The sequence below is a fragment of the Cryptomeria japonica genome, chromosome 4 (assembly GCF_030272615.1).
Source record: "Cryptomeria japonica chromosome 4, Sugi_1.0, whole genome shotgun sequence".
Classification (NCBI taxonomy): Eukaryota; Viridiplantae; Streptophyta; class Pinopsida; order Cupressales; family Cupressaceae; genus Cryptomeria; species Cryptomeria japonica.
The window spans coordinates 406,891,889-406,910,911 of NC_081408.1; the positions used below are offsets into that span (position 1 = coordinate 406,891,889).

A 19,023-nucleotide genomic window follows, 5' to 3' on the forward strand; every position below is an offset into this window, starting at 1 on the left:
CAATTATTTAGAAGATGAAGACAAACATATTTTTAGATACAAGGTTTGACAAATTGATCTTTAAAAACACAAAGTAAATCCATATGACAAATTAGTTATGTGACACCAAAATTGAAATTGCAATGCTTATAATAAACTACATAATTTTATATGACATCACAAAACTTAAACAATAATAATAGAATAACATTTTACTATACAATAATACCAAATCAGTTTTACACAACTTCAACATCTTTCTTCTATTATCAATTTTAAAAACTAAATATTCATTACCTTTACATTTAATTTTCATAAATTTATTATGATTGTCTATACAAACTATAATAATCTATACTAGTTTAATAGTTTGATTGATGGAACCTCTTTATGTAGCCTGGATTATGGACAGTGGAAAGTGATTCATTCCTTCAAATAATCATAAAACTTGTATTAACATTAGATGAGAGAGGGTGGTGGTAGAATAGGGAGTACAGGATGGTGAAAGGAACCGGGAGTAGAAATTTTAGGAAAGACGCCCCCTTCTTCCGCTGCACAGCCATAAAAAAATTTAAGTGAAGATAGCAGAGTGTTCAGTTAACTGTGAAAGGTTTATTTCTGTCAATTGGAGGAGCAACAACAATTTCGCCAGCATGCGTTTGCGTTTCAGAGATTTTGATCACTTGAGTAAGGCTCGCGCTGCAGCCAGCGTGCCTTTTTTTCTTTTTTCCAATGGTGAAGAAATGATGGAGGATGAGGAAAGCTTCCAGTCCAGATGGTTTAGGGGAGATGTAATGTCCTCACCAGTTAATGTTTCTGCTCTTTCACCAATTGAGAGACTCTCATTTGCAAGGGCGCACACACAATTCCTCTCCTCCATTTTCCCTCAAAATTACGAGGAAAGCAGACCAAAATGCGGTGAAAAACAGCAACAGACGGGTAAAGATTGTGCAATCTTTCAAGTAGAGCCTCCCGAGATGAAGCTTTCACAGGTTAGCGATTGTGCAGTCTTTCAAGTGGAACTTCCCGAGATGGAGCTTTCACAGGTTGGCGATTTTTCAATCTTTCAATTGGAGTCTCCCGAGATGGAGCTTGCACTGGTTAGCCATTTTTCAATCTTTCAAGTCGAGCCTTCCGAGATGGAGCTTTCACAGGTTAGCGATCTTTCAAATTTTCAAGTGCAGCCTCCTGAGATGGAGCTTTCACAGGTTAGCTAAGCTCCCTTTTTAATTCTCTTTATGCTCTCCATAGCCTTCTCTAAATCAACCCGAATACGGGAAGTTAGATTAAAATTTACTGTTAAAAAGCTTCTTCGAAATCAGTTTTACATCAAAGCTTCTTCGAAATCAGTTTTACATCAAAGCTTCGGATCACACTCCTTGATTACCGTCAGAATTGTAATCTTTCTCATCCTGGTTATGAATTAGGGAATTTGATCCCAAGCGCTGATGCAAAACTGAATACAGCTGTTTCCAGAAGCCTTTTACAATAATTCATGGACTGAAATGTTCATTATAAATTAAAACTTGTGTGAAATTTTATGCCTTTCCAAGTACATAGTTTGCACTATTACTTAAACAATAGAAAATGATTGTGGCTACTTTATATTTGTTTAAAAGTATTCTAAGGTTCTCTCTACTTTTTTCTATCAGTTAACTATTTTATAGACACGTTACTGCGTTTTCAGAAGAGAAAGATAATTGTTTGTCTTGGTGCTAGATTTAAATTTTATTAATTATTGTTTGATATTTGCTTAGAAAAAGTTTATTTTATTTGGAAAATAATAGGCACGATGTGGTACTGTGCTCACAGTATCCTCCTTCAGATGAAAGTTTTGATCTGTTGTGAACTCTGTACCGCAACCTATAGTCTTTATGGTTGTTCCCATAATGTCTGCAACCATTGCAATCGCCTCTAACTTTGCTTGTTAATGGAAACGCCGTCTTTATTTGTTCATCCGTTTGAAATGTGGCACATAAGATGAAAGATTTTATAGCTGACCATGTAACAACTAGAGTCTAGAAGCTTATAAATTATAGGTAAATGAATGTTGCTTCTGGCATATGGTCCAGCAGCATTCATGCTGTATCTGAATAGAATTACATGATCTGGTACACTCCTCGCCTAACAATGAGCATACGGCGAACAACATATCCGCATACACAGATTGAATTATGCCGCCCTTGTATTTTGCCATGAAGAACTGCAACCGAAGACTTCTCATTGTTGGCCTTTTGTACTGTTTAAAGTTAAACTCATTGAAGGTTATCCTATGCATTTATGCAACAGAGTGGGTCCTTAGTGTTTATGTAGTAGTTCTATGGAAAAGTTATGTGAAGTTTCTGGTTTGTTGAAAGTTTCTTGAGACAGAAATTTCAGCAATTTCAGTGACTGAATTTGCATCCCCCCATACATTAATGTAAATACAGCTGCTTAACTGAAGAAAAAGGTAAATGAATATAATCTAGGATTGTTTGAAAGCCTTCCATTTAAAGTTAAACAGATCATTATGAAAATCTCTCGACTACTTTGTTTGGTACACATCAATGGCTATTTATATTTTTTTTAAAGAGATTGTGATTAAATGATAACTGAGATAGTCATGGGAGAATGATCCAAGTTCACAAATTCCTCACTTCGATGAGGTAACTCATATCTCTAGAAATGATTATGAGTATGTCCAAGCATTAAAGGTGGTCTATAACCTTGCCCAAGATTGATTAATACTTTTTAATAGATGTGTAAACATATTTTAAAAATGAAAGAAAAATATCTGACCGGGATAAAATATACCATAAAATAATAGACATGCACGAAAAAGATGGAAGTGAAACTCCAATGCAATGTTTTTGCATTACCTTTGAATCATTTTATAGTGTCACTATAGGTATGTTTGGTAGGCATATATAGCAACTACTAGAACCTAGAAGAAATTGCCTGCTAACAAAATCATATGTGGATGTTAAATTAAATTGAATATGCTAATTATTTTCCGCTACCATGAGTATCCAATCTGGTACACCGTGCATTGACTATCACAGAGTCCATTTCTGAACTTCTTATCTTATGCTAGACAATGCCTTGTTGAATCCACGTGCAAGCTGATTCTGAATGGGATAATATTGGAGGTCCATCTCATCATTATAAAACTTCTCTAATGAAGTGACAATGAACCTTTGGTTGTTCAGATATTAAGTGGATTCTTAATCATCTTTAAGGCACTCCGATTGTAGCAAATCAATGCCGTTGGCTGATCTGTTGATACTTCCATGACACTCAGGATTTTGTGAAGCCTAATTTCTTTGGCATGACCCTTACGCTGCTTTGTATTATGCTTAAATGGAAGACATACACGTATGTCAACAAATGATCATCAATGAAGCTTTCCTAGCATGCATTTATGTATTGTATCAAGCAGAACTGCCATTGTTGGTGTATGGAGTCCAATGTTTAGATTATTGTGAACATTCACTTAGTTGCTCAATGGGACATTTTAGGTTTTGTCATGAACCCACTAGTGAAAGAAAGAAATTAATTAATTATGTTAATGTCCAAGATGACCAAAAGTAGGTCAATAGGACTAAAGGTTATATCAAGAAAGTTGTAGGAAGAGAGAACCCAGAACCAAAATACCCTAGATTTTTTATGGTGTTTGCCGATTAAATGAAACTCCCAATCAAATGTTTGTAGAGAGTTTCATCTACCTTCTTTGATTTATCAAATCTGGAAAGCTCCAATCTTGATTCCATGGGTATTGCAATTGGTTTACATTCAATCATCCCAAATTTCTTGAGAAATACATTGGCATACTTTTCCTTTGAAATAGAGACTCGATTCATTAATTTCCATGCCTCCATGCCAAGGCAATAATGCAAGAGTTTGAAAGCTATCATCTCAAATAGATTCTTCAAATCCTCCTTCATCTTTATATTTAACCAACTACTCATTGCTCCGAGGGAACAAGATCATCGACATATACAACCAAGTTGACAGTTTTTCAGTCATTTTTCATTTGCTTGTTGATTTTTCCTAAAGTTCTCCTCGATCAATTGCTCAAATTGTCCTTTTACCTCATCAATATCAAAGTTAATTCCTTCCTCTTTAGTATATTTACATGAAATTAGGGAATTGAATTCAGAGACGAACTTCTCTATTGATAACAATGTATTCTTTTGTCAGTAAAAAGGGGTGAAGCTTCTGAATTATATTCCCTGTATGAGGTATAGCATCTGAATTATATGTGAATTGTTTTATGCATCTGAAATCAGTCAAAAGGTTTTCTATATAAGGAATTGGTTTTATATATATATTTTTATATTTTAATTGTATTATTATTAAATTCTATTTTAGAGCACGCATTAACATGTTTTGATTGTTTAGATGGGGACATCACATTCATCCACTCATTTCACACCTTCATTCATTTTTCCCATTTGAAGTCTACTTGCAGTCAGCCTTCCAGAACCCGAAATTTGTCCAAAATACTCTCAAAAAACACTTGAAAATGAGTTTCAAAGGTCCAATTATAATTGCAAACTTGTAGTTACCCATTACACATATGAAGTTGCATGTTTGTTCTCCACAATTGCAAGTTAATGTTCTTGTTTTTCCACACATGTAATGCAGCTTCCAGAACCCGAAATTCACTTTTGAGCCCATTTTTGCATCAATTTATCCCTTCCCTCGTCAGTCTTGTTTGCACACATGACCTACCAAATCAATAAATTAAGGTATGGGCCTTATTTTGCAAGCAGATTTCAAGATTTGAGGATGATACAAAGAAGAGATACAACAACAATTCATGGTTGAGAGCATATAATGCTTTCAAGACAGAGATAGGCTTCTTACTTCAGCCTTGCAAAGAACTTTCCTCTTGAAAAGCCAGTACTACCCCAAACAAGAAGATAAGATTGAAGTTCGTCAGCCAAGGACACAAAGATCATTAAAGATGCAAATTCCCGTTCCAGTTCGAGATGTCTTCACCAATCCTGAATACTTCAAGTTCTAGCATCCTGAAGTGGCATGAAGATCATCACAGACAAAGGATGATGCAGTTGGAGTCGCGTCTTTGGACACTTAGATTAATTATGCATTTGTAATTTTGTTTTGACAAGTTACGTGTAATGTCAAAAATTGTAATTGCAAGTTAACTCATCACTTGCACTTTTGTAATTATATGTAAAGCAACTACAAGTTGAGTTCAATTAGGACTGTAGTTGGAATAAGTCATGGTGGTTGAGAGAATTCCTCAAGTTAGTTAGGATCCTCCTGCCTTTTTCTCAAGGCTCCTCTCCTATAAATACTTGAGGGGATCTATTGTAATTTTTATCTTTTGGCAATGCAACAAAATTCTGCCAGTTTGTATGTGCACTCTAAGACTTTGAGCTTAGATGTAAATCAGATTGCTTTCAATAGAAGAGGCAAGTTGTGTTGAGACTTTGTGCCAATTCAAGTTGTTATGTGACGACATTTTTTGGAGTTGATTGTGATTTTTGTTCTATTGTTCAAGGGAGATTTAAATTCAATCTTGCAGACTTTGAGCTGCTAATTGTATTTAGAGTTATATGTTTGGTTTTCAGATTTGGTTTTGCAGACTTTGAGCTGCTTATCATATTTGAAGCTAGTGTGGAAAGCTCAAGAGGGAAGATAGCTTGTCGACTTTCTGCTGGTTCTATTTTTAAGACTTGTGCATGTAAGGTGAAGTGCATCATGTAGTTAGACTTTGAGCTGCTACATACCGTGCTTGGTTAGCATAAAATCATCTAAAAAGGTTGATAGGAGAATAGATAGTTGAAGACTTTGAGCTTTCTTTCTGTTTTCCCATCCCGGGGAAGTGACAGAAGTCTTTGTGCCTTCATGGAAACTTTGCATCCCTTTATGTTCAAAAAATCCTACAAAAAAGTCTCATTTCTGTCTTTGCTATTATTTATTTACAATTGCTATTACTTTTCTGTTAAGAGAAAAGAGTATAGTTTTTCTTGAAAGAAGAAGAAAGGCTGCTGTCCCATCCATATTAGATTAGTTTAGTTTGTAGATAGGGGGAGCCTTCCCTAAATTAGGAGAGTATCATACTCACACACTGTGGCTGAAACCACAATTTTGCACATTCCCCAGGTGTACAAAATTTTCAATTAACAGTTTTTGGCGACTCTGCTGGGGACACGAACGCATTTGAAAGCCTCATGCTTTCGTTTGAAGTCTAGTGTCTTGTTGTTTTCAGAATAACTTTTCTTGGGTTTGTGTTGAAAAAGAGATTTGAAGTATTTTGTTAATTCTATCTTAGAATCTTTGATATAAATTTGTTGAATCATTACATAGCAAATTGACCCATTCGAGTCACCACTGACGACTCTGGTGAGATACGATATGCATCCAAAAGCCTCACGCTTTTGTTTGAAGTATACCGGTATCCTATTCATTGTAATTTTTGTTCTTGTAATTGCAATTTTTCAAACTTTCACCAAGGACATGTAAAATGGCTGCTCAAAGTCCTTGGGGGAATGCTTTTGGTCCGTTGAATCTGACTCTGCCTTTGCATGCTCTTCTTGATGGTTTGAGGAAGAATTTTCCCAAGTTCTTTGGAGATGGAAGACAACATCTAGATGAACACATTGCATGTTGTGTTCATGGTGTTGAACACGAAGATGTATATGTAAGGCTATTTGTGGAGACACTCCAAGGTATTGCATCTGATTGGTTTTATAACCTTTTTGCCGGTTCGATTATATCTTGGGCCACACTTAAAGAGAAGTTTGAAGAGAGATTCAAGTCCGCAGAAGATGCTCATGCTTTGTTAGCACAACTGACTCAAATGAAAAAGGAGTCACATGAACCCATGCGGGAATTTGTGGCTAAATTCAACACGCTGTCTAATAGAATTCCAGCTATTGCTCAGCCTACCGCTGCAAATTTGAAGTGCTTCTTCATCAATGCTCAAGAGCCTGAGGTGTGTTTTTTGTTGAGAAGGGCTGTTCCAAGAAACCTTGCAGTAGTGCAAGCCTTGACAATTGATATTGAAGATGATCTTATCCTTGCTGGTAAGATAAAGATAGAATCAAATGGGTCCAAAGAAATCTCTTCATTGGGATCATGGGTTACTAAGAGAACTGATCCCACAGTGCAGAGGTTGGCTAATGAGCTCGTTGCCCTTAAAAGGCAAATAACTCAAGGTGTATTCTCTTCCCTTTATGATGAAGACATTCCAAGGAGGCCATATCCAAATAATGCTCCTAGTTATGTAACTAGAAATCAAGACAAGCTTCCTTCAACACCAAAAGGACTTGCTTTTGAGGCACCACCAACAAATGCAGTAGTGGAGGATTCTGAATTTGAACAAAGTGATCTTGTTGGTCTCTTCCGAGAAGAGGAGGAAGCAGACATAGCTGGCGACTTTCAAATCTGGTTTATGCAGTTCCAGAAAGTTGACGAACAAAAAGAAAAGGCCATATGGAATACCATGAGGAATACATGACAAAAGGTTGAAGGCCACCTTTGCAAGGTGCTGATGAAGGAGGACAATCACGTCATGGGATGTGAAAAGACAGTTTTAGAACATAAAGACAATTCTATTTTGAAGTTTGGAAAGTTTGATGAGAGTTGTCATGAAGCAAATTTCAGCTCTCTTATTCAAAAGGGAAAAGAAGATATTGAAGAGGATACATTTTGGGATGAGATGGAATTGTTTTGTTCAAGCTTTGATGCCAAACTAGTATCCGATAAGTTTAGAAGATTATGAGAAGCTTGAGAAAGATGAAAATCAAGTGTCTATTTTCCAAGGTGGAGGTTTTGATAGTTTTTCAGGTCCTCAAGAAAGTTCTTCTAAGATTGAAATAGAATATGTTATGCATAAGAGATCTACTCCAGAACTTGATGAAGATCATTTCATGACAACTGTAGAAGAGTTTTGTTCAAGTCTTGTTTATGATTCTCTCCAATCAGAAGTTTGTGAACAACATACTAAGGAATGCAATGCAGTCATGTTTTTATTTGAATCACATGAAAATTTTTCCATTCAGCATGTGGTTGTCATGGTTGAAAAACCAATTGTTCAAGTTGCAACTAGAAAGAAAGATTCAGTCTTTGTACGATCAAGAGGATGTCCTATCAGACATCTTGCTTGGTTGGAAGCCAATGGGAGGACAAAGGTTTCACTTGTTCCTGAACATGAGCCTGTAGATACACTTGAGGAAGAGGCCAAACATGCATTTTCAGCTAAGCAAGAGCAGTTTGGTTTCAAAAATCTACTTTGGAGCAGCAGTACATATGATTCATTTCAAGAGGAAGGTGAATTTGTTCATGTTTTCCAAAGAGTGTTGCATCAAGTTCTGGTACAATTGTTTGTGCTTCAATTGGTTGTGGCTGCTCATGATCATGTAAGGTACCATAAGTTGTTGAAGAAAAACAATTATTTTGTTGAGCCAGTCAATCATTTCATTTGAAAGGTTTTCATTGTGGCTAGTTTAGGATAGGTAGGTTTCCATTTTCAATAAGTGCAGTTGCACAAGTTAGCATCTTGTTTTTAGTTAGTTGCTTTGCGTCAGTCATATCATCCTTCTTGTCATCTATGTCTTTGTTGCTTGACTTTGTAACCCAATGGATACTAAGGCACTTAGAGTTCTGGATTCTACGCTCTTGAATCGTTCCAACAATCAAAGGAAGTTCCCCAAACAGAGCCAATTGTTGTCCTCACTTTTGAATTTTCAAAAAATGTGACAACCCATACCAAATTTTTGCACAAAATGTGTCATTTTTGCCTCCAAGGCATGTTTTACAAGGTGCAAAACTCACATTTGTTAGTGTCAAATCATTGTGGGGTGTCTTTGCCATCATTGTTCAAATTTGGGTGAGTTTTGGTCTTCTTTTTCCTAGCCTTTTGTGCAATTTCGGGTTTCAAAGCAGTCACTGCAGGTGGGAAATTTTCTTTTGATTGCAAGTTTTAATTTTCTCTTGTTTTAGTGTTGTAGGGAAATTTTTAAAACAATTACAAGTGCACTTTATTTAAAACTTGTCACTTGTAACTTACTTTTTATTTCCCCTTTTTTTATATGTCTTTTAAGTCATTGTAGGAACTTTTTGGACAAATTGCAAGTGAATTTAAAATTATAAGTTGAAAAAAAACTTGTAATTTCTTTTAAATGTTCCTACTTAAGTGATTTTTACATGTAATAGGAATTTTATTTCCCTATTACAAGTCTTTTAGTTAAGTCATTAAAATTTGTAAAGGGGATTTTATTTCCCTATTACAAGTTATTTTGACATGTCTTCTTGTCTTTTGTTCTTGCAAACCCGAATTTGCTCGGGAGATGAAAAAAGTGAGCAAATTAAAACATGTAAAGGGGTTTTAGAAACCCGATTACATGTTTATTACAAAGCATTTTAAACTTGTTTCTTTTCCTCAAGAACCCAACTTGCTCTTCTCTCTTTAGAGTTCGATTTTGCCACAACTTATAATCGATTTTGGTGGAGGAATCTATGGGATGAGGGGGCGTTTTGAATTCAAGGCGGATTTCATGCTTTTAGAAACACGTTGCAGCTTGTACGGTTGCTATTGCGTTGTTCTTTGATTGTGTTTTTTCCTTCATTAGCCGTTTTTTGGAATGCCATGATTTGGAGTTCGAACTTAGGCGTTTTGGTTCCTATTCTTACTACGTATGTTTTCCATGAGGTTTTGACCTATTCTTCCTCCATATTGAAAGCCGTTTTTGCTGCAATTTTGTTTCTCTTTGGACGTAGCTAGGGTTTTGGAGTTTGGTTGTTGTCTATTTTAAGAGATACATTCTTCCTTTTAAGGATTGTTGCATATTCTTGGAAGGCATCTTGATCAAGCAAGGTTTGAGAGAGTTCTTCCCATTTTTACCCAAGTCTTGAATGCAATTTGAGATTTGCATTGTCTTTCCCTTCACATTTTTCCCTCTTTACTTGCATTCGGCTTTTTAAAATTCGATTGCAAGTAGGATGGAAATGTTAGTTTTTCCCCTTTGGTTGAAAAGATTTAATCCCTTTTGCCAAAACTTCAAGTTTCAAAGTTGTAAAAAAGATTGTCTTTCCAATATCGGGTTTTAAAAACCTGATTACAAGTAAAGGTTTTTCCCATTCCCATGTGGTTAAAATGAAGACTATCTTCCAAAATTCAATTCATATCCATCCGCACTCATTAACTTTGTTCACAAGCTTCATTCCCATCATTTCTCACATATGAAGATCCTTATTCCCACCATTTCATCCACTCATTTCACACCTTCATTCATTTTCCCCTTTGAAGTCTACTTGCAGTCAGCCTTCCAGAAATCGAAACTGGTCCAAAATGCACTCAAAAAACACTTGAAAATGAGTTTTAAAGGTCCAATTACAAGTGCAAACTTGTAGTTACCCATTACACATGAAGTTGCATGTTTGTTCTCCACAATTGCAAGTTAATGCTCTTGTTTTTCCACACATGTAATGTAGCTTCCAGAACCCGAAATTCACTTGTGAGCCCATTTTTGCATCAATTTCCCTTCCCTTGTCAGTCTTGTTTGCACACATGACCGACCAAATCAATAAATTAAGGCATGGGCCTTATTTTGCAAGCAGATTTCAAGATTGGAGGATGATACAAAGAAGAGATACAACAACAATTCATGGTTGAGAGCATATAATGCTTTCAAGACAAAGATAGGCTTCTTACTTCAGCCTTACAAAGAACTTTCCTCCTGAAAAGCCAGTACTACCCCAAATAAGAAGATAAGATTGAAGTTCGTCGGCCAAGGACACAAAGATCATTAAGGATGCAAATTTCCATTCTAGTTCGAGATGTCTTCACCAATCCTGAATACTTCAAGTTCTAGCATCCTGAAGTGGCATGAAGATCATCATAGACAAAGGATGATGCAGTTGGAGTCGCGTCTTTGGACACTTAGATTAATTATGCATTTGTAATTTTGTTTTGACAAGTTACATGTAATGTCAAAAATTGTAATTGCAAGTTAACTCATCACTTGCACTTTTGTAATTATATGTAAAGCAACTACAAGTTGAGTTCAATTAGGACTGTAGTTGGAATAAGTCATGGTGGTTGAGAGAATTCCTCAAGTTAGTTAGGATCCTCCTGCCTTTTTCTCAAGGCTCCTCTCCTATAAATACTTGAGGGGATCTATTGTAATTTTTATCTTTTGGCAATGCAACAAAATTCTGCCAGTTTGTATGTGCACTCTAAGACTTTGAGCTTAGATGTAAATCAGATTGCTTTCAATAGAAGAGGCAAGTTGTGTTGAGACTTTGTGCCAATTCAAGTTGTTATGTGACGACATTTTTTGGAGTTGATTGTGATTTTTGTTCTATTGTTCAAGGGAGATTTAAATTCAATCTTGCAGACTTTGAGCTGCTAATTGTATTTAGAGTTATATGTTTGGTTTTCAGATTTGGTTTTGCAGACTTTGAGCTGCTTATCATATTTGAAGCTAGTGTGGAAAGCTCAAGAGGGAAGATAGCTTGTAGACTTTGTGCTGGTTCTATTTTTAAGACTTGTGTATGTAAGGTGAAGTGCATCATGTAGTTAGACTTTGAGCTGCTACATATTGTGCTTGGTTAGCATAAAATCATCTAAAAAGGTTGATAGGAGAATAGATAGTTGACGATTTTGAGCTTTCTTTCTGTTTTCCCATCCTGGGGAAGTGACGGAGGCCTTTTTGCCTTCATGGAAACTTTGCATCCCTTTATGTTCCAAAAATCCTACAAAAAAGTCTCATTTCAGTATTTGTTGTTATTTATTTACAATTGCTATTACTTTTCTGTTAAGAGAAAAGAGTATAGTTTTTCTTGAAAGAAGAAGAAAGACTGCTGTCCCATCCATATTAGATCAGTTTAGTTTGTAGATAGGGGGAGCCTTCCCTGAATTAGGAGAGTATCATACTCTTACACTGTTGCTGAAATCACAATTTTGCACATTCCCTAGGTATACAAAATTTTCAACCAACACAATTAACAAAGGCAGATCGATATTTATAAGAAATGGATCCGTTCATAAATTAGCCTAAGGAGTTATCTAGAGACCAACAAATCAATAGTTTCAAAAAGAAGGAAAGCAGACCAAAATATATTTGGAGCAGACATAAACATATCATTACAGCAGATATAAACATAGCACTACAAAGAACATAAACATATTATTACCACAAACATAAATATATATTGTTGAGCAGATCTGAAAGGTAGAATTTGCAGATTAGACAAGAACTGAATAAGCATTAGTCTCATAAAGAGCAGAACAGTCCTGGATACATCAGTGAATCAGGCATATAGACCAGTCTTGAAACCATTATTTGTTGCATGTTGAAGCATTATTATTATTTATCTGTGGCTTTAAGACAAGATACTAAGTGACCCTTCACATTTCCAAGCATAATCCAAACCCTATTTGGGAATTCTAGGGCAAATTAAGTTAAGTCCCAATAGGGGACATTACAGTTAATGTCAGATTAAAGGGAATAATTTAAATCAATTATTTAATATTATCCAACAAAGTATATTTTAAAGGGTAATGTTATTTAATTAATTTAATAAATTGTTATAAGTGACTTGAGTGAAATATTTTGAAGGGAATTAATAAAGTCACTTTGTTATAGGAATTTAAATGAAATATTAAAAGAGCAGGAATTTGAAAAGTTCTTCTAGAGGCTTCCTGGGGTTATCATACAAAAATGTTTCTTGAGCTCATTTGGTATGCTTAGATTATTTTTCTAATTGGATTTTTGAGAGCTTTTTGAGAAGCCAAACCCTAGTACGAAAGCCCTAAGGGATTCTAGTTTTGGTAGTGAAACTATCTACCCTAGCTAGTTCTTGGAGATTTCATTCAAATTTCTCACAGGGATGAATGATTGAAGTTTATTAAATTTGTGAAGTCTTTCAAAGACAAAGTTCAATTGGTTTTGTGGAAAACTACAGGCAAGTTTATCGGGATGCCATACATGGGGAAATGCTTCAACTTGAATGATATGTTCTAGACATCTTGTTATTGGAGAATCATATGGAGGCAATTTACTGATCTTCTAGGCATGTGAACTGCATTAGAGTCCGATGTGCTCCTAGCTCAGCCGAAATATCTCATTCTAATTGGGTGCGAATCTTCCTATAGCAGGTTGATGTCGTTATATGCAAGAAAAGGTGTATCTTTTGCTAGTTGCACCAGCTTAGTATTGGGCGCTAGCCAATCTAGGGTCTATTCATTTATATTTGACTTTAGTGACTGGATGTGGGCACAAATAGAGCAGGTCATGGGTCTGAAAGGGCACCGATGTAGAGTTTTCTGAGGTGTTTGGAACTAAATCTGAGCCGTCCCTTCCTTGCTCACTAGACGTGGTTATTAAGCTGAGTTAAGAGTTAAAGAGGGGTTGATGGGGACTGCTGCTGTATATTTCTGACTGCTGCAATATGTATTTTCAGAATTGAAACATGTGTGAAAGGTTAGAAATAATACTTCTGTTCATTTAAACTTTGTATCGGTTATTGTAATTAATGGATTGCTCTATTATTTCACTCTATATGTGTTTTGGAAAGGTATAAATTGTTATTGTTCAGTCAATACATGTTTCCTTTATTTCCGAGTAAAGAAAACTGTTCATACATATCAAACCAACAACATTGCCCTTGCAAATCTAAACTTCACTTATCAAACTAATTAGTAGAAGGGCAAAATTTTTGATTCAAAACTAACAAGGGACATTAGAGTGGTATCAGAGCTTTGATTCCTGCCAGCCTGGAGGGTTGTGCGAATGAACATCAGTGGCATAACATTTCAAATGGGTAATGCAGCCTAGTACACATCATTATTACTTGAGAAGAAAGAGATCAAACCTTAACATTGAACAACCACCAGTAATTGATCCATTTGCAGAGGTTGAAATAAGCTGTTGGAACACATTGGAATTGGAAACTGATCACACTTGAGTGATCTCAATGAAGAATAATAATAAAAAAAGCCAACTGGGTGACTTACTATAAATAGATGGCCTCTCCAAGATTCTCGGAGAGCACACCAAAAGTCCGAAATCACTTCTAAAAGATGCATATGAGTCCTCCAGACCACCCAAGCTCATTGGAATCATCAAATAACTCCTTAGGCAAGTTAGACACCCACTAGAAGGTTAGAACCAACTGCATTGCAAGAGAACCCTAAAATGGGGACATTACACAATAATTTTGGCATAAATATATTTGAAGATTTCTTGCTTTAGATTATATATTTTTATACAATTTGATATCTGAGGCTTGCTTTGTGTACAAGTAAACTACTTTTAGTATAAAAACTTTAATTTTTTATTTTTATCTTTATCTTGAAAAATTCCATAGCTTAAGCATCCAAAATAATTGCAAACACTTTAAATAAGTGCTTTATGCATTTAGATTTTAAACTAATAGTAATTATGCTTACTTGTTCAAGCTCATTTATGTGATTTTGTGATATTGTGCTTTTGTAAGTTGACTATAGCTTGAGCCTTATTGCAGGCTTTGTATTGTAGTAGTTATTGATTTGGGTTTTGCAGATTTGTATGTAAATCTCCTTATTTCACTGAGAATATCTTTTATGTGCTTAGTCTAACTCAATCCTTGTGTTTAATTATTCTTTCTTGTTCTTGATTTAGCTAGAAAGAGTTAGTGCTTCACAATTACTATAGAGTTATTTTTAAGATAACAGATAATAAATATCTCATCTTGTGTAGAAATGATGATAAGCCTTGTTCACATACCCAAGAACCAAAAAGATACATTGTTTTCGTTGCTTAGAGTATGATATGTTGGAAATGAGATCCTAGGCCTATGGATGCATCATGCAAACTAAGATCTCAAATCTCCATGGCATATCATTGGGAACATAAATAGGTTCAGCTATAGTCCTAATAGGATAGCTGAACACTTGGTTTTATGTTCCTTTGTTATGAAGTGTGTGTTTAAGGTCTAGGTTAAATGATATAAAAATATGACTTTCAGCAATAACAGTGAATTATAGAACAAAAAACCAACACAGTAGATCAGATTTGGAAATAAACTAGATTTAAAAATTGAACCTAAAAGTGCTGGACTAGTGTGTTGGGTGCCCCAATTTGAGGGTGTCTGTGCAAACAGAAGGATGCAGATTCACAATCAGGAGGCCTTGTAGGTCTGTCTCTCTGAAATTCAGTTGAAAATAGCTGGACATGTGCATTGTGCGCCCTAGTCCAAGGGGTTTTTGTCTCTTTGAAATATGGGAATATTTGTCAATGTCTGCGTTGTGCTCTTGTAACACACTCTATTGTTGGATCTGGACATGCACACACAAAAAATGGGAAGAACGGTTGTGCTGTATAGGGGCTTGCCCAAGTCAAACCCCATGTGCTTATCTTCAGAAGGACAAAAGCTAAATCAATAATGGAAATGCTGAAATGAAATGATTCTACCTTAGGCATGAAACCCTCTCATGAGGTTTCACATAAAGGTGGCGATGCAATGCTCTTTATGTAAGTCCTAGAAATCTTAATGCAATAACATGATAATTGTAGATGAAGGAAATGGGCATCTAAATCAGGGATTCAGATTTGTTCCAACATCACAACAATGGGTACATGCCAAAGAAACACACATGCAAAATGAAATAACTGTCTAACACACACATGCATTTAATGGATTTCTGACTCCATTGCCCTCCTATCAACCAAGATCCTGTGTTCAAAAATGTTCGCTCTCAAAGCATTGTGCACAAGAAGCTATGGAGAATGGAGATTAAAAGATGAATTGCAATTGATGTGAAAAATATGAAAATGCAAGAGAATGTAAAAACAAAATGCGAGAATGCAAGAGAGATATCAAAAGATGCCAGACTTAGAAATGAAAGGGAGTAAGGAATTTATAGGTGTCCTCAAGGTGGATCCAATTATCAAGATAAATGTAGGATAAAAGATTGGTGCAAATGTTTGTCCCACATGCATTTAGTGGATGTGGTTGATAAAGGTGGGATAAGATAAATAGAGGATAAAGTTGATATGAGAGGGATTAGGAATAATATGGATTTAATGGAATAATGGTAAAATATATGTTATTTAATGGATTTAATGAATTAATGGAGAATAATGGAAAAATAGGAATATTATAAAATAATGGAAAATAAGATTATTGAATAAGGATATGGATCCACTTGACAAATGGAAAAATTGAGATTAATTTAAGAGGACAATTTTTACATGTCTACAATAATGAAACATAACAAACATGAAATCATACTTGAATGTTGAATATTGCAGTTTGTTGTTCAATATGTTGATAACTCAAATTCAAAGTGCTTGTTGGATCATTTGGAATTGATTAGAATATCTTAGACGTTATGAATGATAAAATATATTTTTTATATAGGGTTCACAAGGTATTTTTGAATGTAGGCTAACAATCAACTGTCAAGTGAAAAGTTCAGGATCGGATCACAAATGGTGGAGGCCAACACTCACACTCGTTTGAATTTGGTTCCCTTTTAGAGGGCACCCTAGTCCACTTAAAAAGGGACCTCAAAAGGGTTGGAAGTGTGTTGGGATCAAAGTTCCTAGACTCGGACTTGGCTCGTGACTTGGCTCGGACTCGGCAAAATAAGAAAACCCTTGAAATTTAGAGATTTTTAATGAATTAAAACTTGTTTCATACACCCATTATTGAATTAAGCTTAAAGACACTATAACATCATCAAATAGAAGCTAATTTGATCACATACATAAACATACATCCATCACATGTGTAGAAATGTAAATTGTAGTTGAAGGAATTAGAAAACATAGATATATAGAGTTATAAATGTTGTCCAATGTATATAAAATCCATGACTTCAAATGTTCCCAAACATATATGTAACTGTAAAGTGTAAACAAAAACAAGTCTATGGCTCAGGCTCAGGCTCAGGCTCGTCTATCTGCCTCCTAGAAAGGCATCTAAGGTAGGTCCTAGATGACTGAGTAGCCATAGTCTCTGCCTGTGATGTGCCAATTTGAGTAGCCATAGGTGTTGTGCCTGATCGTTCTCTATCCTCCTCCTTTGCCATAGCCACAACCTCAGCCTCTCTGTCTGCCTGGTCAACTTACTCAAGGTCCTCATCAGTGAAGACTAGATCGGTGGACTCAGTGAGCCAATCGGACTCGGGGTTGACTTCCTCTAGAGTGATCGGAGAGGAGTCAGCGTCCAAAATCTGTCTGGTCCTGAGACGGAGGTTGTAATGAACAAAGACTAGATCATTCTGTATGCGGGAAAAGTGGCTCAATGAAACGAAATTTACGAAATCATGACTAGTCCACACACCAATGGGACTCTTGGTGCAAGTTATGGAGCTGTATGGAATGGCTCAACTTCCCAAGGGATGTTCCATTGTTCTTTATCTCACAAGACCCCTCAAGTCAATGCCTTTGCTCTCAGATCACTGAGCAAAGTGACTTAGGGATGACAATCATGAGAATGAGGGATGTTTTGATCAATCTAACATGAATGCAATCCTAACTATGCATGATTTTAACAAATATGAATTAAACTAGTATGTATATGATGATAAGATGAAAAGATTAGTAAAAGAACTATCCTAACATGATATACTGGCTTAATATGATTATTATGATAAAGAGAAATACTTCTAAAATGCTTAGTAGATTATTTCTTTCAAAGAGGGATTGTAATGCTTGATAAAAATGAGTATAAGTCTGATGCTAAAGACTTGGATGATTGAATGAGAAAATGAGGGCTCTATTTATAGGAAAAACAGGGTAATGGATGGTCAAGATTGGATAATCTTATCAAGGGCCAGGATTGAAAGTTATCAATCCATGTTTACAATTTTCACCAATGGAATGGTGACAATTGTCAACAAGAGACTGCTTGAGAGGAGGTGCAAGAAGCATTAAATGCTTGAGAAGACCTCATGGTTACCCTAGGGGGTAAGGGTTAAGGTTAGGTTATGGTTATCCATTGGATAAAGCTTTTATCCAAGGGGTAAACTCTTGTGCAAGGATTAAAGGGATAACCATGGTCAAAACATTAAATGCTTGATGAGACCCTAGGGTTAGATGAAGGTTGAGTTAGGCAAAAAGTCTCTAACCATGCCAAAAAGGGTTAGTTAACCGTTAATGGTTTGGAAGACTTTGGGGACAAATTTGTAAGAGTCCTTCCAAATTTGGGGGAACTCAACAAGTTAGCTTGTTGAAGGCATAAAGGCTTTAATGCCTTTGGAAGACTTTACTCCAAATTTGAGAAGTGACATCCTCAAATTTAGGGAAAGGGGATAATTGAAGGGTTTAGGCTAATTGATTAGGATTAGATGGGTTCTAGAAGAATCTAGAAAGAGGGTTAGGAGGCAAGTGGGAGATGTAGGAGAATGCAAATGGATGGAGGATAATTTCAATTAAAATAAATTGCTTTATTTTAACAAAATAGATGCAAGTGGAGGATTTAAATGAACTAGATTTATTTATTTGAAGTGAACAATTTAATTAAATGTAAATTTAATTAAAAGGAGAGAGAAGGGATTTAATTAAATAAAATGATTTATTCAATTAAATGACATGAAAGGCTTAGGTGAATTTAAATAAATAAATCGAATAATTTATTTAATTAAATAGAGGAATGTGGATGATTTAATTAGATTAGATTTAACTAAATAGAGGAATGAGAATAAAATGAACATTAAATATTCATTTAGGAAAGTGGTCATTTTTATACGTCTACATTTTGCCCCTCTTTGAAGTGACTTGTGTACACATGTTGATTCAAAGAAAATTGATGCATCGCCAAAATTTGATTGGTGTGATGTCAATGTCGAGATGTCGATGTCGTGCCCCAGATTTTGATAAATGGTGTTGATAATGCTCCCTCGGGAGATGAATCAAGGATTTTGAAATTTTTTGTTGATTTGATAATAGCTGGTCGATTTGACCGCATTTTTAAAATTTTGTCTATGTTGAATGCGTGCTACTTGATTCATCTCCTGATAATGATATTCGCTAGGGTTATAAGCGAGAGCACGAGCAAAATACATGCCCCTCTTACAAACCCTAATTTCTTTTTACCCTA

General features: G+C 35.5%; 1 protein-coding gene across 1 annotated transcript in view; it reads left to right on the forward strand.

Moving 5' to 3' along the window:
- The first annotated feature begins 408 nt into the window (after positions 1 to 408).
- Positions 409 to 19,023, forward strand: part of LOC131074706 (protein SHORTAGE IN CHIASMATA 1 homolog) — a 45,767-nt gene continuing 27,152 nt past the window's right edge. The window contains exon 1 of the mRNA XM_058011393.2: positions 409 to 1,187. Within this exon, the coding sequence (XP_057867376.2) occupies positions 633 to 1,187 (555 nt within the window). The 5' untranslated portion in view covers positions 409 to 632. The remainder of the gene's footprint in view (positions 1,188 to 19,023) is intronic.